The sequence below is a fragment of the Epinephelus moara genome, chromosome 8, assembly GCF_006386435.1.
Source record: "Epinephelus moara isolate mb chromosome 8, YSFRI_EMoa_1.0, whole genome shotgun sequence".
In the NCBI taxonomy this organism is placed as follows: domain Eukaryota; kingdom Metazoa; phylum Chordata; class Actinopteri; order Perciformes; family Serranidae; genus Epinephelus; species Epinephelus moara.
In genome coordinates, this window is record NC_065513.1 from 35,594,004 (window position 1) to 35,621,815 (window position 27,812).

Here is a 27,812-nt window from a genome sequence, read left to right on the forward strand (position 1 = left end):
CCAGTCCTGCTGGAAAAGTAGGAAGAAACATTCCAAACATGTCCTGACTGCTTCTGACAGAAAGAGGTCTTTGTTTGTTTACATATCCTCGACGTGCATAAATAAATATTAATGATGGCATTAACAGGATTTAAGAGTGGGAAAAAAAATGAAGTAAAGCTCCGGTCAAATGGCTTTAAAGGAACATTGTCATTTATTCATAGTATTATTCATAGTGAATCAACAGAAGAAAATAGATCCATTTGTGTTTTTACTGTTTTGCGACTCCACAGCCCTGCAGTGCTGTAGGGAACAGAAGCTCCATCTTTTTTTGAACTCCTTAGTACTGAAACATGTTTCACTCCATTAGAGAGTGAAAATTGGAGCCATGGAAGTGTAAAGAATTGGACATCAGTCCCCCTAGGCCCCTGAGGTACATCAAGAAATGTTGGCTTGCCAAGCTCTCCCAGTTAAGAGCATGTTCTGTCCGTGAAGATGGCTTCGCAGTGGAGAGAGTACATTAATGCAACATGTTACTCTGTGCCGGCAGAATCCTGCGGTTATATTTCATCCTGTAACATATGGGATTGGATAGTGGCTGCTCCTGATGAAAAGGCTCACACTTTCCAATCCTGTAGTCCTATTTAAAGAGATGACATTTTCATATAAATAAATTACTCAGATAACACGTACTGATTCAACTTACAACCAGTTTATAAATGCTGTAGCGTTTGCTTTTTTAAACATCAAGTGATGGCAGGCAGCAGGGGAGGGAATTACCACAGTCCCCACGATAGGATGTTTTCCTAATACTTAAGTCACGATTAGAGTTGGGGATCGTTCACATTTGGACAGCTACCACAGGTACCTGGAATTCGGTACCAATACCCATCAGTACCTTTTTTTGGTACTTCACTTTCATTGTAGAATTAACAAGCTGCAGGGTTACGTAGCAGACCTAAACAGTTCTGCTCCCCTTCTTTTCTAATCACACAGAGAGATAATCCTATGTCTCTGTCTGTCTGCTTGTATGTGTCTGCTTGGCTAGAAGTGATACTTGACCATACTAAAATGAAATAGAAAAGAAAATAGACCAGAAGCTGAAAGTTTCCCAGTGTAGTTTCAGCTCGCTGTTGAAGCCGACTGAGCAGCCACAGAGAGCCATAACTGACTCCACAGCTTCAGGGCGCTGCGGCCTCTTGTCTGAAATTGAGCCTGGCGGCTCTGCAGAGGTCCGTTGCTGGCCTCAAAGCTCGGGGGCTGGCTTCCTGGCTAAAAGGCACTTTGGTGCACTTCCTCCTCCTATCTGATCCTGGCGTTCCCACCCAGCTGCATTCACAGATACAGATATTTGGCACCTATGGATTTAACTTAAATCAGTACTTGGTAGTGTTGAGGTAATTCTGTCAATACTCTTAAAAGTGCAGAGTTCTGTACCCTAGTCATGACACAATATTATTGTGATTTTAAATGTTTTGCTATATGGTGAGTATTGCGAAAACATATCTTGGGATTTATTACCTTTTTTATCAACTGCAAATGATGTCTCCGTTTTCAGTTTTCAGTCGATTCGGTTTCGTTTTGGTTTTATTGGAGCAAAATGTATCTAGTGGACAGAAAAAACATTCAGTTTCATAATGCTAGTAGGCTACTTAAAGTTTGATTTATTTATTGTATTAATAATTAACATAAAAAAACAACAACCTTGGCTTCCGTGTATCGATACAGTATTGCGATGCAAAATATCAAGAAGGATAAGGGGAAACTCTTTTAAAAAAAACAAAACAAAAAAAACCCAAAACATGCTATTCAATGTTCTAAATATAATAACAATATTTTGCATATTTGTTTTTTTGTTTGTTTGTTTTTTTTAATCACAGGCGCAGTTTGCATTGGTGTAGGGGGCTCACCGAACCCCCTTGTGGCTGTAGCCAAAAGTGCATGTTGGGATTAAATATTATCTATATTCTTTCATAACACAAGACTAACTAGAAAAGCACTCAAAGAGTGCAGACCTCCACCAAGTAGGTGATATTCCCTCCCCCTCTGCATCAGATTTTGCAGCCTGCATCACAATTAGGTTATTTGCATCACTATCATTATTAGGTTATATATGCCTTCACCATGGAGACACTGTGGTGTATTTATTTCGTTTTTATTTTGTACCAACACAGAATATAATAGGTTTTTTTTTTGTATTTTTCAAGTTCTTTTTTTCCAACACAGAACATTAATTTCAACTTTAGAATTACAACAATATTTAGAAAGTAGAACAAGACGTGCTTTCCGGCCACCAGATGGCGCTATTTTCACTGTCTTTAGAAATTGGAATTGCTGCTGAGGCTGTCAGACAATAGACTTTATTTCATCAAAATCCGTTCATAACTTTTTGAGTTATTTTGCAGACAAACAAACAAACAGACAAACAGACCAACGCCGTCAAAAACATAACCTCCTTGGCAGAGGTAATAATTTATTGTAGTGTCTTGGAGGGATGTGGACACATATGATGACTTATTTTAATTTATTAAAACACAAAACATATGATTAACAGATATAAATTACATTGCCTCTGATTGGTCGACAGACTCAGCCCAAGGCATCATAGATGCTTATGGCAAGCTAACGAAAACTGTTTTCAACGCAGAAAAATGGATAAATAATCGCAACAGACAAACAGCGTCAGATTTATTACAATGAATTTATTTTAGAAAGTCTCCAAAAAGACAACGCAGTTCAAGGAGTTACGAAGCATCTGAAAGGGATATGATCGCAAAATAGTCTTGCATGCAGCATCCCAGATATTTAACGCTGTGCGGTTTGACTGTTTCAAACAGGACAAAATAAACATTCTAAATGGATGTCCTGTTGGAATGTTTGTTAACACCACAGCAGACAAGTAAAGCTGTTGCCCTAAAAAAAAGGACCATATGGCTTTTCTATAGTGTCGAGTGTGTCAGATTTTTCTCATCAGTTCTGTTCAATGCTTGGAGGTGAGACTTATCTGCACACATGGCTCAGCTGAAAAAAAAAAGCTCCACTTCAGCGATACAGTTCACAGTTTAATGTCGAGCCCTGACGCTATTAGCTGGGTCTGTATCTGGTTTACTGTCAGGTTTTGCAGTTTGTGTGAATTAGGTTACTATGGTAATTCTTGCGATATTCCGTCACCCATTGAGCATATTAGTCAGCATAGAAAAATGCACCTGCTGGTATCTTGGTAGTTTTTCTGTAAGTAAACCGAACCTATGGCATCAATATACACAGATCAACATAACTGTCATGAGTATAGAGGACCCCCACAAGGTGACAGTAAGCTGCCACTGTCAATCACTTACCCTCCATTTGAATGATTGAGTTGTTGTCTCTGTCACTTCATAAATGCTCCAGGTTTTATTAATATTCATCATAATTCAAGAGTGGTTTTTATCTTCCCCAGCATATTGTTCTTCCAGCTGCTCCATTTCCTGTGTGCCTCTGTCCATCTGCTTTGCTTTGGTTTTCAACTGTTTTGATTAGCTGTGGATGCTAAGAAGAAGAAGAAGAAGAAGACATCTTTAGAAACTGCAAACTGTCAACAAAGTGTGGAGCTGGTATGGTCAGCAGGAAGTGGAGATTTCACTGATGCAGGGATGGAAACTCTGGCTCCTGTGCAAGATACAATGACCCTCAATACTGCAGAAACATGCACCACCGCAGACTGAGCTTTACCTTTAATTCCTGCAAAGAGAGAGGACAGGGGCAACACTTCCAGGAACTGAGGCTGCAACAACAGTCAATACAGGGAAAAACACGTCACTGTTTGTTTGACAAATCATGACCGTTCGACACCAAGGACATTGCGTAAGGAAATTCATTTAAAAAACAACAACAAAACAAATTTTAAATTCATGAATAAAGGCATGAATTTGTAGATTATCACTTTGCATTCATCCCGGCGTGTTTGTGTTTGTGTGTTACGTCACAGTGGATTAGCCGCTCGGAGTGCTGGTGGGTGTTTTTCAGTAGGCGTGGTGTGAGTCCTGCTCTCGGATTGTGGACATTTGGTTTGGAGCAGATTATGGGTCTCTGCTTGTGCTGCTGGCCTTGTGAGGATAACCACACATCAGCACAGATCAACGCACAAACTGGCATGGAACTGGGTAATGTGAAGGGCCCTGGGTGATGCAGTGTGTATGTGTGAGGGATGGGAGAGACAGAGACAGAGAGGGAGCATGTGTATATGGATAGCTTTATTCTTTTTAATCATATTAAGTTGGATCATTAGATGGACCCATTTACACAGTGCTTTCATGAGGTGTACAGGACCAAATCCTATTGGATATCAGCCTAATCTACTGCAAAAGCTCCGCAGCATCCAGTTGCAGCTTTGGTGGGGACTCTGTGTCCCTCGGTGCAGGCCTGGGTATGAACATACGTGCAGCATTAATTTGGCTGAATTAGGATTGAGAACAAATTGCCACTCTACATTCCCAAATCCAGGCGTGATTGAGAAATAATGAGCAGCTCAGCCCACATAAATGGTTCACGAGATTATCCCCCTCTGAATTATACAGCTCACCCCTTTCCTGGCCAGGAAGTCAGATGGTTTCATAACACAGACCTATCATGGACATAACAAGCCTAGATAAAGCCTCAGCTCTCATCAGATAGAACTGTCCTCATCAGTCGAAGGTCCTCAGGATTGATGTCAATCTAACTGTAATTCTTCCGCTCTATAATGAATCTTGTGATATTCGGGGGAATGTTTCACAGCTTTGTGTCCGAGCCGAGGCATCAGATTCTGCCTCATTTGCAGTGTGGTGCAAATATTATGATGGCCCCATAGACTTTGACCTTCCCTGGATGGTGAAAGCCTCATTCGCAGTCCACTCCCACCTAAAATGCTCAAAGATCATCCCCTAGCAGCATTTCATGCTATGATAGCACTAATGGCAAAAATAGATTCATGATCCTCATCGTTTAAAAGAGGATCAGGATGAAGGTCCTGCTGATGTGACCTTTGGAGAGGGCTCTGGGGGCCGGAGCCAATACAGTCACAATTCTGGAGTTGGCTCAAGAGACCACTGAAACTGGTGACGGTCTGTGGAATTAGAAGATTTTAGCCCCCTTTAGTCATAATGTGAGTGAAGCACTCTTGGTTTATGAAGCGATGCATGAAATTCCTGGATCATATGAATCCACATTTTCATTTTATTACACAAAGTTCCAGTTCTGTGGTTGTGATGAAGGTCAATGAAGTCATCTGCTGTGTAAATCATGTCATATTGTACAGACACCAACCAGTGGGACAAAATAGGATGAAAGTTTTTGACGAACCATAATAATTTAGATAATTTTCCTGTTTTGTGTTTGTGTCCTTTTTTCAGGTTGGTGAAGAAGAAGTTGGGTGACTCAGGTCCTGTCTACACATACAGATATCTTCGTGTATGGAAATTTTCCTTTATGTTTTGGCCTCTCGTCCACACACAAACACAGTTGTAAGTCATGAAAACTGAAATTTTTGAAAGCCCCTTTTACTTTTTCTCTGTGTGGACATGTAAAACGATGCATTTGAGAACTCGTATGTCCATAAAATGACTGGATTCGTGCATGCCCATTGTCGCTTTGTGTAATGAACATAGCCTAGAAACAACACCAACAATGGCGGACTCCCAGTTTGCTAATATTTTGTTAGCACTGCTTGGTCTAATGATTACTTTAAACTTAAACTAAGCATTGCTGCACCACTTCATGGAAGAACAGAAATAGCTGCACCCACTTGCTCCAACTCAGCATCTGTGGTTTCAAGTCTACCAGAAACAACAGTTTGGAATCAGGACTGGTTGAACCAACAGATGGTGGGACACTTTTAGAGGAGGATTGTTTCTGATGAGGATTAAAAGGAAGACTATTGCGTGTCCAGAGTAGCACTCATGATAAAGTGAGCTCCTTCATCCTTAATTTGAATGGGAATCAACGTTGATGAGATCTCCAGTACGTGTTTTGAGAAGAGGTAATGCTAGCCTGTAAACTTGACTACCTTTTATGACGAGGGGAGACAGCCAAAGATGGCTAGAATTGTATTCTTTAAACGGAGGGGAAAAATATCCAATTATAAAAATATCTGTATAAATATAGACAGGGCCTCAGATTCTATTTGTTTGGAGACACCTGGAAGTTGTTCGACCAGGGGTGGCATGAGGCAACACATTCTCACTCCAACCTTGTCACATATCAACATTTGGTCAGGGACTTTCCACGTCCAGATGCGACATGAAAGGTACCCTGGGTGCTTTGGTTGTTGATGTTCTGGGACAACGTGTCAAGTTCCGCCTGTTACATGCATTGTCTTTTTTCAAAATACACTTCTGTTTTCACAGGAAATGTACAATTTACATCCAGTCTCTTTCAAAATAAATGCACGACATCGGAACAACAGCACGAATTGATGTTTTTTTCTTCCTTTAACAACAAACGCACATGGTTACATTTAGCCAACTGTTACAACCCAGTAGGAGACTAGGGGTAAGGGAAGCAACATAAAACCAGACAACGAAAGTAGAATGAATAAGGCAAGCTGCCGTTTATACGTTCACAGCAATAAAATGAAAATACAGACTACACTTTGCCAGAAAAGCGCCACACAAAAAGTGTTACAAAAACACTGGCAATACAACACAACCTAGAAACTGGACCTGAGGAGAAGAGCCTCAGCGGTGAATTGTAACAAAAAAAACTACAGCAAAACAAACACTGGGAAGGGCTGCGGGTGATGGCAAATCATAAACCAATTAAAACAAAACTGACCTGTCACCAAAAGCACCCCAGCTAACTAACTTTAGCGGAAGGCCACCCAGAGAAACAAAACAAAAACATCCCTACCTGTCTGCTCTAAGACTTACCTGACAAAACAAAACACACTCAGACCGCCACCCATAAGTCTAGTGAGTTAACAAAGGTAAATCCTATATACTACATGTGGGAGCAAAACGGTATGTGGCTAAGCTAAGAAGCTAGATCCTAATGCCCCAGATTTCCCAGATACTCACAGTACAACAGGATACAGAAGCCATGACACAAACGGACAATGGTTACCAAGAGTCACAGCGAGGCGGACTGCTCAGGTTAAATCACAGCCGCCATTGCCATCGACTCCGAGCAACTTTTAAAGGCTCCGGAATAGGGGCCGGCGAAGCGGTGATTGGGCGGAACCGATGACAACCAAGAGAGGGCCGGCCGACCTGCAGGCGGGGGAACACTGGGCAGCAGCACAGGAGAGTGGGCTGGAGGCGTGGTTCGCCGGCACCACAACTTTTATTCTTATCATGTCTTGTTTCCCCCTGACGCTGCCAGGCACCATTAAACTACCACGACAACATTAAAGGGCGTAATTTTTTTGTCAGTGTCTGAACTGCCCAAGCGCCGGATTTCGATGACTTCGGAGCGAGACGGGTCTGTGTGAGGGGGGCATCAGGGGCTCCAGCACTGAATGTTTTCTTCAGAAGCCCATAATCTATGCTGTTCCTCAAAGAAACCTAATTTAATTAAGGAAATGTTCCTCTGTTGGCCTGACATTAAATTCAGAGTACTGAGGACCACATTTACTTCACTATGCTGGGGATACATAACCTGCAATCACAGCAGCCCATATTATTATGAAATGGATGTAGCAGACTTTGACTCAGTAAATGGACTTGCGCTTGTATAGAACCTTTGTATACCTTTCTATTCTTCAGACCACTCACAGCGCTCTTACACTACAGAGTCACATCCACCCATTCAGCACACACAATCACACACTGGTGGCCAGGGCTACCACACACTGTGCCACATACCACTCAGTTTAGACCTTCACATACACGCATACAGTGAGCCATCAGGAGCAACTTGGGGTTTAGTATCATACCCAAGGATACTTCAACATGTGGATTGGAGGAGCTGAGAATGAATCGCCGATCTTCTGATGAGTGGACGAGCCACTCTACCTCCTGAGCCGCAGCCATTTTAATTGTCAGCTAAACATTCACTCTGTTGACTCTGCTCCAGCATTGTATCACAGAAATGGGTCTCAAGATTGGCAATGCTGTGTATGGCCAACCCCACCTATGTTATGTAGCTGTGATATTCTGTCAGGTTTATGCTCATGTGTTTGTGTCCAGTACCTGTTTCATTTTGAAATGTGTTCTCATTGTGTTTCTTTTACTTCCTGAGTTTTCCCGCCTTCGTTAATTACCTCGTGTGTTTCACCTGTGTCTTGTTCCACTCACCTGTGTGTAGTTAGTAATCAGCCCTTGTGGATTTAAAGCCCAGTGTCGCTCCCATTCAGTTGCCAGATCGCCATTGTCGCCCTAGTGTGTTCATGCTCTCCAGCCCTTTCCTCGTGTTTGAGTCCTTGGTTTTTGACTCTGCTCTCTTTGGACCTTGCTTTTTGTGTGATTTCCCTGAACATATTTTCCTGCTTCTGCTGACTGCCTTCACGTTTGACCCCCTGACCTCCAAAGTAAAGATTTGGATTTGAAAAAGTGTGTTTTGTGTTTTTTTTCTCTGCAACTGAGTCCCAGATTTGTACTAAATCGTAACAGTAGCTTAAACGTAGTATTATCAGACAATCTTTTTGCTTCTTTCTAAATGGCAGGAGTGAAAATTAGTCATCATCAAAATTTGTTGTGTTCGGGTTTCTGAATAATTGAAAGTTGGGCAACAATTAGATAACAAAATGGATGTAGGCTCGAGAGCAGGGGTGTTAAATATGGTCTGTCAAATGGTCCAATCTGGCCCACTAGATGATTAGGCTAGGAGGTGCAAGGTTTTCGGAACAGTGAGTAGCTGCTTCATGTGAAATGCTGCTTCAGAGGTCTCTCCAACACTAAATACTTAAAGATATTAAACATTGCAAAATATTGCCCACCAGCAGCTTCAGTACAAACATAACCTTGATCAGACTTCTATCCTAAAACAATATTGGTGGAACCCTGCTGCTAAAAAATGTAAATGTACATGTTATCACTGAATGTGGGAAACCTGAGACATACTATTGAAACTGCACGTATTTTTCTTAAATGGATAGTGCACCCAAAAATGAAAATTCAGCCATTATCTACTCACCCATATGATGATGGAGGCTCAGGTGAAGTTTCAGAGTCCTCAAAACACTTGCGGAGATCCAAGGGGAGAGGGGGTAGCAACCTAATGGAGGCTTACAGCGCCCCAGAATCAAACGTCCAAAAACACATAATTGAAACCACAAAATATCTCCATACTGCTTGTCCGTAGTGATCCAAGTGTCCTGAAGCGCCAACATAAAAAGTTGTAATGGTCTGCGTTCACGTGTGTGTGCTGTAATGTAAATGGGGAAAAAAGCTCCCAGGGCAAGCATGCCCTCCCTGGATTTGGGCTGATACAAATTTTTGCAATACCTGCCTCCACCTATGTGCTTGACATCCTCCCGGATCCTTTCCTTATATGTGTTTACAATCTATCTATAATTTTGTGATCCTAATTACATCATAATTAACTTGTATTGGTCTTTTAGGTTTCCTGTATTTTTTACCTCAGTAATATATATTTTTTGGTAAGTGTGTTATCTGAATTGAGGCATCACAATCTGTTGTACTGATTATAAAGCCCGTTGAGGTGTACCATTTCAATTAAGATTTCAAAGAAATTTAAGAAGCCACACTGTGATTAATTTTGGGATGGAATTATTTTACTTGTGTCACAGTTGGAATGGCTACTCAGTTTACTTTAAACACTTAACTTGTAGATGATGATTATATCATAACTTTTTCGACCTCTTGGTTAATTTCCATGCAGTGCTTACGAAAAACTCCAAATGTTTACCAGCGTCAAAACACATCAGACACTTGTTTGAGTGGCTGATCCTTATAGATATTATTCAAAGAGATTTTCAAAGCGTGAATTATAGGACGTGTGTGTGCTGGTGGAGAAAGGTGAGCAAAAGGAGGAGGAGAGAGAGTGACAGAAATAAATAGACGGAGCTAGAGAACAAATTGGAGTGAGATGTGATAGAAAGAGAGCGTGATAGCTTCGGAGCGTTTAGTATGCAGAACGGAAAGCAAACACTTTTAGCCCTTCTGTCGAAGTCTGGGACTCCTCTGCAGTGAGCGGTCTAAACTTTCTCATATAAGCCTTCGCCTCGAGCCATGAACTCAAATATTTCAGTCACATTCACTGAAGCTAAGGAGAAAAAAAATGCCTTATTACTTATGATCAAAGGTTGGTGTTTTCTGGAGGAGACATGGAGCGTCTGCTAGAATTTGCATTAGGAGTTGAAGGCGGGTCATTTTCAGTGAATAGAGAGACATCCAGAAACAGGCGGGGATTCGTTGTTTTCCCTGCTTTTAAGCTCACTTCCTTTGAAGGCTGTTTACACGGGTAAACACAGCTACATGAAATCTGAATATGAGAATTAGGAATGAAGAGTTAAATCTCTCCATCTCCTGGTGGAGTCACGTGATCTTGTAACCTGCAATGTAAAAAGTCAGCTTGACCTTTTTGTCTCTTTAAATCTTTGCAGTAAATTCCTGGAGGTAAAAAAAAAAATTGTTACGTCTTTGACTGCTGCGCTCAGTGTTGTCTTTAGCAGGTCCCTGTGAGAATACAAAACACAATATAAACTTGTTAAAATAAATAAATAAAAGTCATGAAAGATAGGTGTCTGCTCCTGTTAGCATTATATAATGGAATGAATGGTGGCCATATTTTAAAGTATGGATCTCTGAAGTGGCCAATATCAACACAAATAATTGAAGACATTATTAAGTGAACAATCATATGAATACAAATGGATAAATTATAAATTGAAAGAACAAATTATTAAGTGATTTTATACATCATTAGCATCACCGACAAAACAAGACAGAATTTAAAGGAGGGATGTTAGTATGGAGCAGGAAAGAAAGACATCAAAATACAATCAAATATTAATAATAGTAATAATGATGAAATAAGTGAAACCAGGGAAGCAAGGATTGGAGCATCACTGGAAAGCACTTACGCTGGTCAGCTGCATGAGACCATATTGTTTTCCCTCAACCCCATGAAGCATAACCCCCGGTTCCAGAACCATGTGTCTAATACTCTCTCTATTGTACCTGGTATTGGTCCTGCTTTGGGCCACTCCTCCCTAAAATAAACAGCATCAGTCATTCAGCAAAACTAGTCTTAACCAGGTTTTTATTGTAGGCTAAAGGCCCATTTATGCTCAACATTAAATACGGATCTGGATACGGACGGAGCATTCTGTCCGTGCTCCGCGTTCATTTCGTCCGTATTTCTGCACGTTTCCATAAAGCCTCCCACTGCCCGCTCCCGTCTCAAACACGGAGGCCTACCTCCCCGCGGAGCCTGTCCGCCCTCCCGGCTCCGCTCCGCTCCCAGAGCAGACCCTCATGCCCTCCGACTGGGGTCCCTCTGTTTTTGTCTTTTATGCAAGAGGTCCATTATCAATATCTCCTCCACAGTCGCCATGTTTGTTTTTGAGTTTGTTGTTGTCATAAACTTTTGACTCTGGGCTGCCCCCTGGTGGATATATTGGTTAACATCCATGCCAGCGTAAAGGGCGCATGGTGGGCAGTGACGGTAACATCGTTTGAAACGGATGTATACATTTTCGTACGTAAGGGAGCATAAATGGGCCTTAACCATGATGACAAACATGCTATGACCTTGACAAAGTCGTCATTTTAACCCAACCAAAACGTTTATCTAACCTCAACTAAGTACTTATTTTAATCTAAACTATGCTCTTTCTAACTAAATCTAAACCACAGTACTGTTTAATAAACCTATCTGATTTGTAAGGTTCTGACAAATACAGCCCAGTTGACAGAAGAAAATGTTGGCATTGTAAATTTCTGCAAAGCACGGTGTCGTGGACCAAGCAGTCAAAGCGTAAAAAACACAGGTCAAGTTAAAAAAAGGTGGGTTTATTTTCCCCCAAAATACATTTTACAAAGCAAATGACTAAAGATGACAGAACTGGAGTTATAAGACCCTTAGAAGAAGTCAACAAAACATAACTCTACTGAAAAATAAAGCTACAAAACTAGACGTTAACTCAACAAACTGACCAAACAGAATGAAACAATGGGACAACATATATACCTGCTGATCAGACCAAATTTAACACAAAGGAAAAAGGGGAGAACTTACATAGACAATAACTAACTAACCCCCCACCCACAAAGGTAACTGAACATGTAAGACGGACACGTTACATTTGTACGTTTCATACAGGTCATATCAGCATATGACTGACTTTGACCTGGCTTTGTCTTGAGACCAACAAACAACAACAGTGGTGGTTTTTAGTGAGACATGTCCAGCTGTGATTGTGCCACCAAAACATGATCTTTTCCTAAACATAACCATAGCTGTAGATTTCAGGAGCAGGGGACACAGGGGACATGCCCCCTTCAGTATTTGGAACATTCGTCTCCCCCAGTAAAATCATGAGAGTAGCAGCTCTTATTTTGGCAAAATTAAAGACATTTCCGCCACAACTTGGTGCAGAAAAGGCACAAATCAATGCAAGAAATTGGGTTTGATATTCAAAAATTTTCGGTGAAGGAACCCCAAACCATCCGTTTAATGTGTGTGTCCCCAAATGTTGAAAGAAAACCTACATTCTTGACCATAACCAAATGGTTTCAGTGCCTGAACATAACCCCACCTTAAAGAATTCAGTGTATCAGCTTCATAATATCATGCAAATGTTACATATCAATGATTTGCAGAAACATACAAAGCCATCATTTATTCTGGTGACTTGATTTCACTAATGATGTCACCCTGATGAGAGCGGTGTCAGAACGTGTGTATGCATCATTCTGGAAGGGGTTTCAAATGACATATTTTATGGTTTGATTTTCAGCACTTGACAGAGGGAGCGGGCTCATTAGGAACATAGATCGAAACACAGTTAATTTCACTTTTCATGAGTTTGTCATCATCAGTCTGCATCCTCTCGCTCTCAAGCCAATCAAATGCCCCCGGTCTGTCAGCAGCCATCAGCTCCCTCGTGCTAATTTGAGCAAGAGAAACACAATATACTCTCTCTCTGCCTCTCTTGTTACAGTGAAGCTAATAAAGAAATAACATTTCAGCTGAGTGTTAATAATTTACTGATTTTTTTTCATAATGTATCGGTTAATTATTAAAGATATTTCTGTATTAATATGATTATTTCATTATGTTTTATTTATCCATTTAATATTTGCTATTTTGGAGTTCCAGCAGCCGGGCTGTGCACCCTGGAAATATTACTACATGGTTTCTGAGCACATTCCAGTAAAAAGCTTACAACTGCTCCAGCTGGTTCACATCTCCTTGACTTTTCAGTTTAAAATCAGTCAGTGTTACTCAGCCGGCTTCACAAGTGGCAGTTACTAACACCTGCCTCGCCCCTGCTAAAAAAGCGCAGGAGTTTTAATCGTTTTTTAAAGCTGTTTTGAGTCTGATGGAGAGCTTTAGTGTGTCATGATGAGGTCCATCATTTCTATAAACTTTATACTCTGCAACAATTAAAATGATGGGGAGAAAACTGGCAATTTTCTGGCGTTAAAATGTTTAGCTGGAGACGACTGAATAGTGACTTCTATCCAAATATATCCACATCCAAACCCATAGCTGTTAAACTAACTACGATGTTTGAGATAGACCCGTGCCTGATATCATTAAAGTATGACAAATGGCTGTTGGTGAATGTTGAAAGCATGATTCACATGGATGTCAGCTGCAGAGTGCAGAATAACAGCTAAATGTAACATTTTGCTATGCTGATTATTTTCCTTTACCAGAGTTTCTTCCATTGCCTGTAGTTATTTTGATTCCCTGCCAAGATGCTAATCCATGTTGCATCCGGACCCTCACTGCAGATGGAGTGCCCATAATTAGCTTCATTTCCCTTCATCAGTGCGAAAGGAGGGTAAAACTGTTACTGAGTCCAAGAAATAGACTCTGACTGAGGGGTGGGTTTCAGTTGTTGCACCGTCTGATGAGAAAGTTCTTGACGTCCAGCAGGCGCCCGCAGGCTAAGGTCATAGTGTTTCTAGGCACTGTTAAATGGAGCTGTGGCCCCAGCGTGACACTGCTGTCAGACCTCACAGCCTCCGCACACAACTTCGGGGGCTTGTAAAGAGGCCAGGGCTGATGGGTTTTAAGTCTCCTTGGGCGGTCAGCTGGAAGAAAATTGGAATGATCCCGTGGTGTCGGTGTGTGTTAGTATGTGTGTGGCAGCAGGAGAAACTTTGAAGGTCCAGGAATAAGTCTGGTGAGGTATATACTTCTTTCTGACTTGGTTGGAAATCCCAACCAGCACAATTGGCAGTGTTAAGTGGTGGGAAGCCAGTGAGGGAGTGTGTCCATGTTGCTCAATTACAGTGACTCCAAATGATTGGTCAGAGTATCGAAGGAAAGAGAGATCTAGGAAAGAGCAGACTGAACCTGCCCAGCTTTTACAGACCGAAAATTGCAACTTATTAAAACAAAGCTGTGTAAGTGCGGGTGATTGCTACAGGTCGCTTAAATACAATTCAGGAAGTCCAGTTTGAATGATTAACTCCCCCTAACCCAAAAGTTTGCAGTTATTTAACACCGTAAGACATTTTTGGAACTTTAGAAAAACCAAGATAGTGTGTTGCAAGCTGACATTAGATTTTGCTTTGGCAGACGCTGGGCATGGTTCAAACTTTTTGCCAGACGACTCTTCATTTTCTTGCCAGAGCTTTTTTGCCTTTCGGAGTTCTGCCATGGCAACACAGTGGTATCAGTTTTTGGAAATGGTGCAAATGCTGGTCTGAACACAGTCTTACACTTCCAAATATCAGGTTAAAAGAAATGGTTGTTGGCACCATGTAAATCTTGGCTATCTACTTTCTTAAAGGGAAACTTTGGTATTTTCCAACCTGGGACAACTATTTTTGAAGTCGGTCTGGTATTAAGTGAAACGGGCTGCAATGTAATGACTCATGGCATTTTCCCACTGTCAGTTACCTCCACTGAAGTGCTTGTTTTTGCCACTGACAGGCTTATAAACCCTGACCCTATTTTAAAGGCCTCTGCTCGAAAATTGCATATCCATAATGAAATGAATATATCTCTGCAACCACAAGGTCTATTTGAATACTTTTGGTGTCATGGTAAAGGGAACACCCTCTCCGCGACGGCTTGGCCGATTTGAGTGAATGACACCTCGTTTGATTCGTTAGTGCCAATAGAATGACGCTATACCAACCAAAACGAGATTGACAGTTGTAAGCCAATCAGAGTCAGCAGAACGCATTGTGGGGAGATGTCAGCTGCTGTGAGTTGTCATTGTTTTTGTTCCCCCGGAACGTTTTTTTCTGCCCGGATTCATTTGAATGATGGACAACTTCCGGTAGTATACGCGAACGGAGCGTGAATCAACAGCAGAATGTGCATTTTACGGCGAAATTAATAAGGTAAGAGCCATATTACAAATATATTTTGGCAAAGAGATGTGGCTGTAGCTCTGTGATGGTTAAAGGGAGAGTGATTTGGAGCTTTCATTTGAGATGAACGGCTTGTGTTTTGAATAACGTGTAGTCGAGTTAGAGGCCGAAATATACAGAGTGGATCGGGATATTGGTGCTGTTTGGAGTTGTTGGAGTTAGTTGTTGTTGTTGTTGTTTATTTAGTTGATGTTAAAACTGAGTTTGGGGCACATAAAAAGTTTTTTACAGCCTTGTAGCTGAGGTTCTGTTGTTTAATTTCATGGGCAACATCACTATATTCTTATGATCAGTGTATTGATACACACCAGGCCTTTATTAGCAGCTCTAGAGGTCCCCCAATTGGGGGACTTTAGGGTTCAACAGGTTGTGTCTGACATTATGGACAGGACCCCTACTGAGATAGACCAGATCATTTTTGTTTAACCAGAAACCACCCACAGTTGGTGATTCTTGGAACAGAGGAAAGACAAACCAAGACAGTTTTTGTAAGTTTTTTCTTTCCCTGTCTACTTAAATGAAGTGTTTTAGGATGATAAAATTACTGTTCATTTGAAAGTAGTCAGGTGGAGTTGGCGATGGTCAACACATTCTCACTATGACCTCGTCACATACCGACGTTTGGTCATGGACTTTCCACGTGCAGATACGACGTGCAAGGTTCCCCGAATGCATTGGTTGTTGATGTTCTGGGAGACTGTGTCGGAGTTTTGCCTGTTACGTACATTGTTTTCTTTCAAAATTCCGTTTTCACAGGAAATTTACCATACAACACCGCAAACTGATGTTTTTCTCCTTCAACAGCAAATGCAGATGGTTGGGTTTAGGAAAAAAGAACAGGGTTTGGCTTTATAATCTTACGGGACATGAACACCGCTCTCCTGTGTGAAAGCTGGTGTTTGTGAATTGACGTTGTTTTTCCGTCAACAACTAACACACATGGTTGGTTTTAGGAAAAAAGAACAAGGTTTGGCTTTATAATCTTACGAAGCATGAATACCGCTCTCCTGGACAGTGGATCCAAACAGCACCCCTCCCATCCTCTCTACTCGGACTTTTGCGCCTTAACTTTCTTTCTTGTCCCACCACGTTTCCTCCTGACACTCGCTGTTACAAACTATAACGGCGACCAGACATGTATCATGCCAATGTCGAAGGACAGCTTTTTTCTGTCAGTGTCTGACACCAGAAGTTACTGCCCAAGCGCCAGATTTTGACAACTTTGGAGTTTGACTGCGACTTGCGATGGCGATTTCGGGGCAGTTTCTGGTTAAACAAAAAGGATCTTACTCTTTGTCAGCATTATGAAATGGATCCCTACAGAGATAGATCTGTTTTTTAGATTCTTAAATGAATCATCAGAACATATCCATGGCAAAAAGCCCCAAGTTGTGACAATGCAGCCTTTTCCGCTGCTGCAGGTGCAGTGTTCTTGCTCAATACTGGACCAATTTCAAAAATTGTTGTACCCATTCATCACGTTGATACAATAACGTGGAAATAGGGTCAAGGTTAAAAAATACAGAACCTACACTATAATGGGCTGTATATACACGCCAAGATGGACATGGACACTGACCTGCAGTTCTGTTTATACTGGATTGGGTACCTGTATAGGGGGATGTGTTGACATGTTTTTTGCATTATACAGTCTGTCAAAATGTATGTTACATCCAAGTTATCAACTATGTTGATGTGGAAAGTGGAATTAGAGCTTAACAGTTGAGTTAGCAGTAGAGGACCACAGTAAAGGGGAATTAGCCATCCAAGGTAGGAAGAAAAGTTGGAAAAGAGTGCAGTTCTGCCAACCAACTTGAAACAAAGACTAATAACCCTTCAAAATCCTTGTATTCATAACTTCCACAAATGTGCCTTGTTAGATCTGGATTTTGGGGAGCCCTGAACCACAACCATATCATAAAATATGACCCTCCGCCTGCCAGTGGCTAGCTCTGTACATGTGGGACATCCTTTTTATATTTACTATCATCTGCATGCCTGATTCATGCTTCCATCTAACAAAGCCACATCTGTTTTCAAAATATTGCCAAAATACAAGACAATTGAAAGTCTCACAGGAAAATCCACAGAGAGCTGCATGAAAACCAGGAATCTGCCGAGAGAATGAAGACATACAATTAGAGGGAAGTTCAGAGAGACTGTGAAATCTAATTACAGTATGTATGTGTGAATGTAGAGGGAAAATATATCCTCCATTGTGTGAATGAGATGTAATGTACTCGTGAGGGCGGATCCTTGTATCTTGCCAAATGTTCCAAATGTTAATGCCAGGAGGAACTCTAGCTTCCTCTCAGCGTGAGTCTCTTTTTCAAAGTCTCAAATCCACAGGCCTTGTGTTTGCCAGCATGGAAATGCTTCTGATGATCAAGCTAATTTAAAAGTGTGCTCTTGAAGTCAAGACACTTCATAATATTTTCATCAGAGAAGTGCCTTTAAAGTAAAAATCCAGGACAAGGACTTCTATCACAGAACCCAGTGGCGATTCCTTCCAGTGCACCAGATAAGGCTTTGACTGCAACAGCATCAATAGTGATTTCTAAATGACAAACAGCAGCAGTGTTATGAAATAAACAGAAGAACATACAGTAGCATGAGCAGTGAGAGCCACCAAAGCTGAATCACTGAAAAACATGAAAGCAGCATCAGTGATTTAACCCTTTACTTTCCAAAGGGACATTTTCAGACCAGATATTTTACATTTTTAAGTTTCATACATAGTGGCATAGTATAGGAGATGATCTGGATCATCAAGAGGAGAAGGAGACCGTTAATGATGTGTCACCTAGGTGAAATGGCTGCCAAGCTGCAGACCACCACAGACTACTCCTCTACAAACAGCAACACTGGTTGTTTATTGGTCACACTTTGCAGTGTTTCCACTAGAGTTTGTGGCACCAAACCTGGGGGTCATCTTTACTAAAACTAGGTGTTTTTAGTCACACATTGTGATTATTCCAAGCAGCATTTGCAGCTCCAATCCGAAACTAGGTATTTTTTAGGGACACTGACTCATTGTAGTATTTCCACTTGGTGTTTGAGCCACAGATCACACATTGTTTGTGTTTTCCAGCCGCTTCTGTGCCATCAAACACGGACGTTTTAAGCCAAAACATGATCTTTTTCATCGCCTAACCAAACCTTTAACACAGCATTGTCCAAAAATGTTAGGTTTCAAGGTATCCACCTCAGAATAAGGTAGTAATATAATGTATGGTTTGCAGAAATGTACAATTCGAACATTTAAAAGACTGTAAGAAAGTGCGTGTTTCCCAGCGGTGTTGGAGCCACCGATCCTGGTTGTTTGTCACTGATCTGTCCCAGTTTTTCCAGCAGCTTCTGTGCCACCGAACATGGATGTTTTAAGCCAAAACATGATCTTTTTCAATGCCTAACCAAGCCTTTAACACAGCATTGTCCAAAAATGTCAAGTTTCAAGGTATCAACCACAAAATAAGGTAGTAATATAACATATCTGTGGTTTGCAGAAATGTACGATTCAAACATTTTTCAAAGACAGCGACACATTGTAATATTTCCCAGCGGCGTTTAAGCCACAGATCACATATTGTGCGTGTTTCCCAGCAGTGTTAGAGCCACCAATCCCGGTTGTTTCTCACTGATCTGTCCCTGTTTTTCCAGCAGCTTTTGTGACACCAAACACAGACGTTTTAAGCCAAAACGTGATCTTTTTCATCGCCTTACCAAACCTTCAACAAATATATTAATTTTCAATGTGTCTGCTAAAAAATAATGTAGTAATATAACGCATCTGTGGTTTGCAGAAACTTATACTCAAAAATCTTTTCTGGAATTTCTGTTGCTATTGAGCTATCCTACTAAAGAATAAACTAAGAAGCAGACTGCATGAAAAAACAACTCTCAAGGAGTAATAATGGTCTTGTATTTCTTATTTTCATTTTGAATAAATTTTAAAACATGAAAGGAAGAAAGAAGCTTTTTTAAAAAATAGGCAATACTTTGTGTTTTCTGCAGCTAACTGGGAATATATGTCTTGATTTGTATAATAAAATGCATTTGAGATGTACTGGAAATCATGTTGATTTATGTATGTATGTGTGTAGAAAGTATAGTTTAAAAAACCTGGATGCAAGGTTCAAATACTAACCTTTTATGAACCTTTTAACCACATCTCAAACATCTCTCATTTGTGGTGTCAGTACAGGTTTCATGTGTAAAAGCTATTTGTACATTTCCCACAACTGTACCAGAAGACTTGTCAAACTCTTTTACGCGTTACAATAGAGGTGTAGTCGTAGAATAGAGGAGTGGCAGGCTCTTATGCACAACAGTCATTTCAGCAGTTTAACATATGAATAGGACCCAGATAGGGAGTGCTTTTTTGATGATTGCCTGAGCAGATATACAGGAGAGCTTCGACTGAGTCACACACAATTACTTGCATCCTCTCAGCTAGCATCTGCTTGTGTATCAGCAGAGGGTGGTGCGACTCTGTTGGAGGGGCCTTGTTGATTTTCCCTGATGATTCGTACTCAAGATCAATATCTTCTCAGGTCCCCTTCAGTCCTCTTACTTTCCAGGGTTAATCGACGACAACGGAAAGCTCCGGGGATTTGTGGAGACCCTGCTTTCTAATCTTTTCACTTTGTGCAAGATAAAGCGAGGGCTGTTGACAAGATCTCAACTTAATTTGGTATAGAATATAAGTCACTACGTTATCCTGGCCTGTGGACACGCCAGCATGGACCCACCGCAGGCAACTCGGCCCAGCAGAACTGCAGGACAAAGTGACATTTGAAAGCTTAAATGATCTTTTTTATTCAAATGTTTCATAGTGTTTTCTCCATGTCAAGGAACACTACTTAATATGACGCCTTGAGGGTCTCTTCTGCTCTCAGTGTCAAAGTTTTGATATGAGGAGTCACTTTTTGAATATTCCAACAGTATTTCCATACACTGTTTAATAATTCACTTCAAATTATATGAAATGCGGCAGTGTTTGTAATATACATAACTAGGTTTAATCATATGCTGAATTTTGTTAAGCTGCCCGGGGCATTTCATTCAGTATCATCATACTGCATGTGCAGCAGTCACTTAAGACTTGTAAATATACTTCATGGATGGATGTTGACCTTGTTTTAAATTGCATATCATGGCGTAATCATTGAATTGTTTGATCTTTCAAAAAAGCCTTAGGAGACTGTACCACACGGCGAGGTTGCAGCTAATAAAGATCAAACACAGGCCTGATCATTTCATTTCAATATGAGTTATTCTTAGACCAATGGTTCCTTGACCAATGATCAAAGTGAAGAAAGGTTCTTACATCAGTTGAAAAAGAACAGGTGAAAAGTTCAAAATGCATATCAGTAAAAAGGTAATTTGTTTTCCACCTATTTCCGCTATTTATGTCATCCCCAACTGCCCTCACACAGCTCTTATCTGGAGTGTGTCGGGCACTGCGATGCCAACGTCCTGAAGAGGCTGTGGAGAAAACAAACAAAATCTGGACGCCTGAGGTTTGGGATGAGGCCAGATTTGACAAAGCAGTCGGCCATCACACTCCCAACAATCCTGAAAACAATGAACACGCCGCAGTAGGCCCACCATCTGTTTGGGAGGAGGAATGCTGTTTGGCTCTCAGCGTGGTTAGTGAGACATAATATGAGCTGCTGTTATTTGCTAAATTCGAAATGCATTTTGTAAATTCAAATGCATTTTGGTCCTCATTTAGAGCAGTTTTGCTGACATAATCTTAGAATACAGTCCCGTCTAATGTAGCTTTTCTTCAGCTCATTAAAACAGTAAACCAGCAGTTGAGCACAAAAGAGCTTTTTGAGCTGTAAATATTGGTACAAGAGGTCTGGGAATTGTCTAATTTTTCTTGAGGTATTGGGGCTGCAACAAGTGATGTTTTTTTTTTTTTTTTGTATGGATAAGTTTATTGATTCCTACAATAACCCAATGTCTTCAATTTGCTTGTTTTTGTCAATCCAACAGTTCAAAACCTATACATTTGCACAATGTGATCTCACCCCTACTTGTCATATCTTGAGGTTTAGCCCCAGCATTACTAAAATGATGACATGGCAGCCTTTTGTGTTGTATCTTGACAGACGGGGTGGGTGGCTAGGTTTAGGCGACATAACTTGGGTATGATTAGGAAGGAAAGGTGGTAGTCTGTTGCTAAAAAACACCTGGTTTGACTGGCACAAAGATGGCTGGAAAGGCAGCAGTGTGTTGCTACAAAACCGTGTTTTAGTGGCACAAACACGGCTGGAAGGGTAGTCGTGTGTCACTACAAAACAAAGGCTTTGAGTGGCTTTAACATAGCTGGAGAGACGGAGGTGTGTCGCTATGAAGCACGGCTTTGAGTGGCTCAAACGTGACTGGAAAGACAATGGTGTGTCGCCACCAAACACTTGTCCTTGAGTGGCTCAAATGGGGATGGAAAGGCCGTGGTGTCACTACAAAACCTCAAGCCGTAAGAGGCCCAAACATGGCTGGAAAGGCAGCAGTGTGTTGCTACAAAACAGTGTTTTAGTGGCACAAATGCAGCTGGAAAGGTAGTAGTGTGTCACTACAAAACAAAGGCTTTGAGTGGCTTAAACATGGCTGGAAACACAATGGTGTGTCGCCACCAAACACCTGTCCTTGAGTGGCACAAACGCGGCTGGAAAGGCGGCCGTGTGTCACTACCAAACACCCTGCTGTGAGGGGCTCGAATGTGGCAGGAAGGCGGCAGTGTGTCACTACAAAATACTCAGCTTTAAGTGGCACAAATGCGTCTGTAAGGCGATGATGTGTTGCTATTAAACACTTGTCTTTGAGTGGCACAAACGCGGCTGAAAAGGTGATGGTGTGTTGCTAAAGAAAAAAACCTTAACCAATGGTGTTTGCTGGTCTTGAACACCAGTCTCCTTGGCCAAAGTCCAGTGTTTGTTGGGCCTATTCACCTCCCCTTCCAACCACCCTAAGCAGACTTTCACACTGTTTTAAACTACGTCCGTTGCCCTGAGCGTCCAGTCATGAGTTGATGGAAAGCCCAGCGTGTCACAAACAGAGATTAAACAGGAACCCAGCATCACTATAATGACGTCAGAGGCATTATTCAGACAGCAAATTTTGATGCCCTGGGAGTGAGAGGGTGATTTGCAATGCTATAAAAGACAAAAGCAGCAATCCTCACATTTAAAAAGCCAGAGTCCATGTCCTCTGACATGCTGAAAAATACCACACAATATCAAAAGCTCTACGAAATAAGAACTTTTATTCATAATATATTCATACTTGTACACAAGTAAAATAAAATGCATATCTATGGTTCCATTGCAATCTCCATAAACAAATCGACAGCATTCTTTTGGTAAATGCTACCCATAAACCCTTTCTTTCATGAAAATAGAACTAAAATCGGGGGAGGTAAAACATTTGTTTTTATAAACATAAAAAAAAACATAACATTACCCAACAAATGCATCACTTTGAATAAATAATGGGGGGGAGATCGTTTATCCTCATTAAACGGACCCAACATTCTTAGTGTGCGCTCTGTTTCTGATTTCCTGTTTGTTTTTTTGTTTTGTCTTTTTTTTTTTCGTCTTCCGGTGGTCTGTCTAAGCAGTAAAAGCTTTTGAGAGGGAAACAGGGAGGAAGTCTCCGAAGTGTAGCTTAGACACAGTACAGTTAAGTACATAGAGAACAAACAATTTTGGGCACCAATTCATTATATACATTAGATCTGTAGTGTTCTGTAAAGGCATCCATTTTGTTAAATGTACTCTAACATCTTCATCATTTTTTGTCCTCGCCCACGCTGGGTCAACGCGACTCCTCGCTTTTCAGTCACTGTCTGTTGTAGATGTCACTGCATCTTCTGTTATCATTGTCATGAGCATCAACAATCTTGAGTCCTGTTTTTTCAGAGTGAGATCAGGAGTCCTAAGACATGGCTAGAGATATCCAGATCATGGGAATGAAGAGAAAGCGCAGCACTTGCAAATTTGAACCCCGGCCTTTGATGCAGTGGGCGTCTGATTTGGGCTTTTTGGAACACTTCTTTTTCTTTTTGTTTGACGCTGTAGATGATTCCAGATTGTCTATAAGGTCAGGGTTTAGGTTTTCCAGAGACTTGTCCAGGGTGTTGGACAACGTTCCCAGTGGTCCATCATTCTGCTTATTCTGGGTCTCGTTTTTCGTTCGTTCCGGCTCCTTATATTTAGTCTTAGACATGTTCTCCTTTTCCTTAAGGGGGTTGTTAGTGATTTGGCGGCTCTTGCCGGACAGGATGGAGGACTTGTCATTATCTCCAAGGCAACACCTGGGAATGGTGTCACCAAGAGGATTTTCGGTGGAAGAGAATTTCCCAGACTGTCCCTTGGAGTTGAAGAGATTGGTCTGGATTTGAGGCGTTTCCACACACCCCTCCAAGTCTTCGCTTTTCAGTCGTGCCAGGTCCTTTCCTGCCAGGAACTCGGGAACATGGCACTCCAACTCAGAGCTGGAACCTTTGAAACGTTTGAACCACTCCCACAAGGTCCTCGCCCGGCAGTCACAGATCCACTGGTTCCCGTTTAAACGCAAATACTGGAGAGACACCAGTGCGTCCATGGTCTCCCCCGACAAGACCGTGAGATTATTGAAGAACAAGAACAAGGATTTCAGCTTTCCAAGATCACTAAAAGCCCTTGGCTGGACATAGATAACCCGGTTCTGGTGTAGCAGCAGCCGGTCCAGATTGATTAAGCCTCGAAACATGTTGTCTGTTACTATCTTGATCTTGTTATTGTGCAGATAGAGATAGGTGAGATTGGCAAGGTCCAGAAAGGTGTCGTCATGCAGGGTTAGAATGTTATTGTCCTGCAGGTAAAGGTACTGTAGGGAGAACATTCCTCGGAAAACCCCGACGGGGAGCTCTGACAGGCCACACCTGTGCAGGTGGAGGGTGTGCAGCTTAGTTAAGCCCCGGAAGGCTGTAGGGTTGATGGTGCGGAGGTTGCTGTTGTCTCCAATGTCCAGTTCCTCCAGTCTTTCCAAGCCATAAAAGGCTCCAGCCTCAATGTAGCTGATGTTGTTGGAGTAGAGCCAGAGAACAGTGAGATTGTGGCAAGAGCTGAAGCTGGTGGACCTCACCACCGTTAGTTTGTTGCTCTGGAGGAATATCCGCTGGCTCCGCACAGGGATCTCAGTAGGGATGGAAAACAGTCCTTGTTGTTGGCAGGCCACAGTGGGCCTGGGCTCACTGTAGCACACACACTTGGCAGGGCAGCTGACAGTTTGAGGCACAAGGTGCAGCCACATCACCAGGAACAGGAGTCGCCCCCCTACGGAGACAGAAAAAAAAGACGGAGGGTTAGAAAAAAACATGTATGTAAATATCAAAAGTCACAGTTCTAATATAGTTGCAGAAATCTGTAGACACAGATGAATTCAGGTCAGGATGTAATATGCATAAACCCTTGAAAGAACACAGTACATTTTAATCAGACAACATAATTGGGAATCAGCCTGAAATAGACGTGTAGTTCTTGACTGAAAATACATTTTTTAAACACTGAGGATATATTGACAATATTTAAAGACACCATTCATGCCATCAAATTAGATAACTGACAAAAGACAAAGCATTTTGTGTAACCTTCAGCACATTATCACAGAACAGGGAATCCTCAACACAACAGTGATTCAGCAGTGATGTTATCTGGATCTGGGGACACATATTCTCCCTGCTGCCTCTGCTGACGTGAGGACCGAAACAGCTGTAGAGAGTCAAGTGAAAGCTGGCTCATTCAAAATAGGGTGGGTGGCTTTTATGTGGAATTAGCTTGCTCTAATAGGGCGGACATAACTAATGGTGTTTCGGCGTTCCTGAGGTTGACATTTAGTCTGACGCTGGGAGATAAGCTTTCATGCCAAGCTAAGAGATTGATGCCTGGGGCCAAGGTGGAAAGAGCGCTACAGAGACCCTGCTAGAGTTTCCACTGTGCAGCCATGACTGAAGCATTTTTTCTGAGTGCAGCATGAAGATGAGATATACAGGAGGTGGGGTAGCACTCAGGGCGAAGCTTGTAAAGATCCTTGCATGTGTTTGCCCTGAAGGCATCCATGTTTAAAATAAGGCGTATTCCGCATTTGCTCGCATTAATTATTTCTGCTCGTCCTCTGCTGTGGATCATCTTGCTTCACAGTGCCACGGTGAGTGAAGGAGACTGGATTACCACATGGGAATGATCACTTCCGATATTACACTGTTGTAGGTACAGCTTTGGTGAAGAGGGAAGAATGAAGAGCATCCATTGGGGCTTGCACATTCCTTCATGTAGAGATGATGGTGTCAAAGTGTCTCAGGCATGTCTAGCAGCAGCATATAATGGCAGGTACTCCTCCAAATCTCTGAATCCTCTCAACTCCTGTCCTTACTGAGGATTTCCAATCTCTGCTCCCATGCACATGTGAGGAATCCCAGGCTTGCGGGCATGACAGGTAGCGAGGCTCTGGAAAATGCATGAGCCTTACTCAGCCCTCCCTCCGCCCGTCCCGCTCTCCCTCTTCTCATTCCCCTGCAATGTGTTGCGGTGCAGCTCATCTCTGGACCTTGTTAAACGGAGCTCTGGTGTGGCCTGACAGCAGCCCTCTGCTGCACTTTCCTTCCAATCTCCCTGCTCAGCCGTCAGACTGCCACCGGAAAGCTGTCAAGACTTTCCACTCTTTCTGCATCGCAGCACTTTTCCCTCAGCACTGCCTAACAATAGCCATATTTTATCGCACAGCACGCTTCGTGTATCTCCTCTGCCGTCTTCATTTTTTCCCCCCTCTGCTGTCTATTCATTAACAGGCTATTTCCACCCACGCATTGCATGTCAAAGCCTGGTTTCCTCAGCTCTCGGCATAATATGTCTTGTCTTTGTTAGCATCTGTTGAATGACAGCATAAGCCCCACAATGTCATCAACTCCGTCCCAATTATTTTGTTGCTCGCTCACAGCATCTTCTCATCTGCACCGCGTTGATTGCATTACCAGATGTTGCAAACATATATCTGCTTGTCACGGCTCCCTGACATCTTTCTGCTATGTCTCTTACATTATCACATTGCTGAATAACCTCTGCATGACTTCACAGTTAAACTCTCACCTTCCACTCTAGAGATTTGTATCTATGTACAGCTGATGTTGTGAGGGCTGTGTTCACACCATTTATCGGTCAACAATGTTGGTCTTTCCCCTTTTGTTTTCATCACTACTTTGTTGTCTCTGCTCCAAATCTAAATCGTAGCAGAGATTACACAAAAAGGAACTAGTGCTTCGCTGTTTGTCCTCACAGCTGTTGTTTACACAAACTTAAATATCTTAAAATACAGCAACAAGGTTGTGGGTGAAAAAAGAAAAAAAATCCATTCCTTATCGTCTTCTGCCAGCTTTGGTTTCAACACTTAATCTTCCCCTATCTGCTGTGTCAAAACATGGCTCCCAGCACCGCCTTCCTGTTTCAGACCCTGCCAGTGGCCTCTCTTCTGAGAGCTATATTATTGTACAGTACCAATCATCACTCTGTTTAAGAGCAGACAAGCCTCTTTGTTTCCTCCCGACTGACACTGTAGCCCCTTCAGCTTTGAGTAGAGTACATCACATCACCCCCTCCCTCTCCTCCAGGACAAGCACTTCTATTTACAATGGGAGCCTGACAATATATGGCAGGTTAAAGAATTGCGGGCGACCAGTATTCTGGGGTGATACAACTTCCCTGCTGGACTAATTGAATTGTCTATCAAAACAAATTCTCCAAAATCTTGTAATCCCCCTGAGGACACTCTGGTTAGGACATCAAATTGAGCTGATATTGGTCTTCTACCAAAAAAAAAAAGTTGGATATTGGGCTTTCAGTGTTCTTTGCTTGGATCAAAAAGGTGAAGATTTTACTCAGCAAGCTTCAGGCAGGACAATCTAAAGGACCTGCAGTGAATAAACGAGGAGGCGAGGAGTTTTGTCCCATGGACAGAAACAAAGATTACATACGGAGAGAAAAAAAAATGGGCATTAAGTAAAATAAATAGAGATAAGTAATATCAGCCGACCGCAAATTCAGTCTAAGGCAGCTTGAGGACATTACATCCCAGTGTTGTATTTCTAAGATCACCTACACTGGGACCAAGACCAAGACCAAGGGAGGGCAAATCCTATGCTTATTATAAAATATAGAACATGCTAAAAATTCAATTTAACCATCTTTCAGTGAACTACAATGTATTACAACTTATAAGACATGAGCTCCCCTGAAAACATGATTTGTAAAATTTTTAGTAATCTTTAAAATATTGATGATGTGCTATTTTTTTGCCATGCATTTCCGTTTTTCC

At 41.8% G+C, this 27,812-nt stretch overlaps 1 protein-coding gene and 1 long non-coding RNA gene across 2 annotated transcripts in view; both read right to left on the reverse strand.

Moving 5' to 3' along the window:
• Nucleotides 1-252: 252 nt before the first annotated feature.
• Nucleotides 253-3,654, reverse strand: LOC126393775 (uncharacterized). Its single transcript, XR_007570302.1, has 3 exons — nt 3,318-3,654; nt 1,501-1,585; nt 253-1,337 (listed from the first exon to the last, which is right to left on the reverse strand). It is a non-coding gene; the product is annotated as an uncharacterized LOC126393775 (long non-coding RNA).
• A 19,040-nt stretch (nt 3,655-22,694) lies between these two features.
• The window catches only part of rtn4r (reticulon 4 receptor), a 62,500-nt gene continuing 57,382 nt past the window's right edge, over nt 22,695-27,812 (reverse strand). The window contains exon 2 of the mRNA XM_050050107.1: nt 22,695-24,781. Coding sequence (XP_049906064.1) covers nt 23,400-24,781 — 1,382 coding nt within the window. The 3' untranslated portion in view covers nt 22,695-23,399. The remainder of the gene's footprint in view (nt 24,782-27,812) is intronic.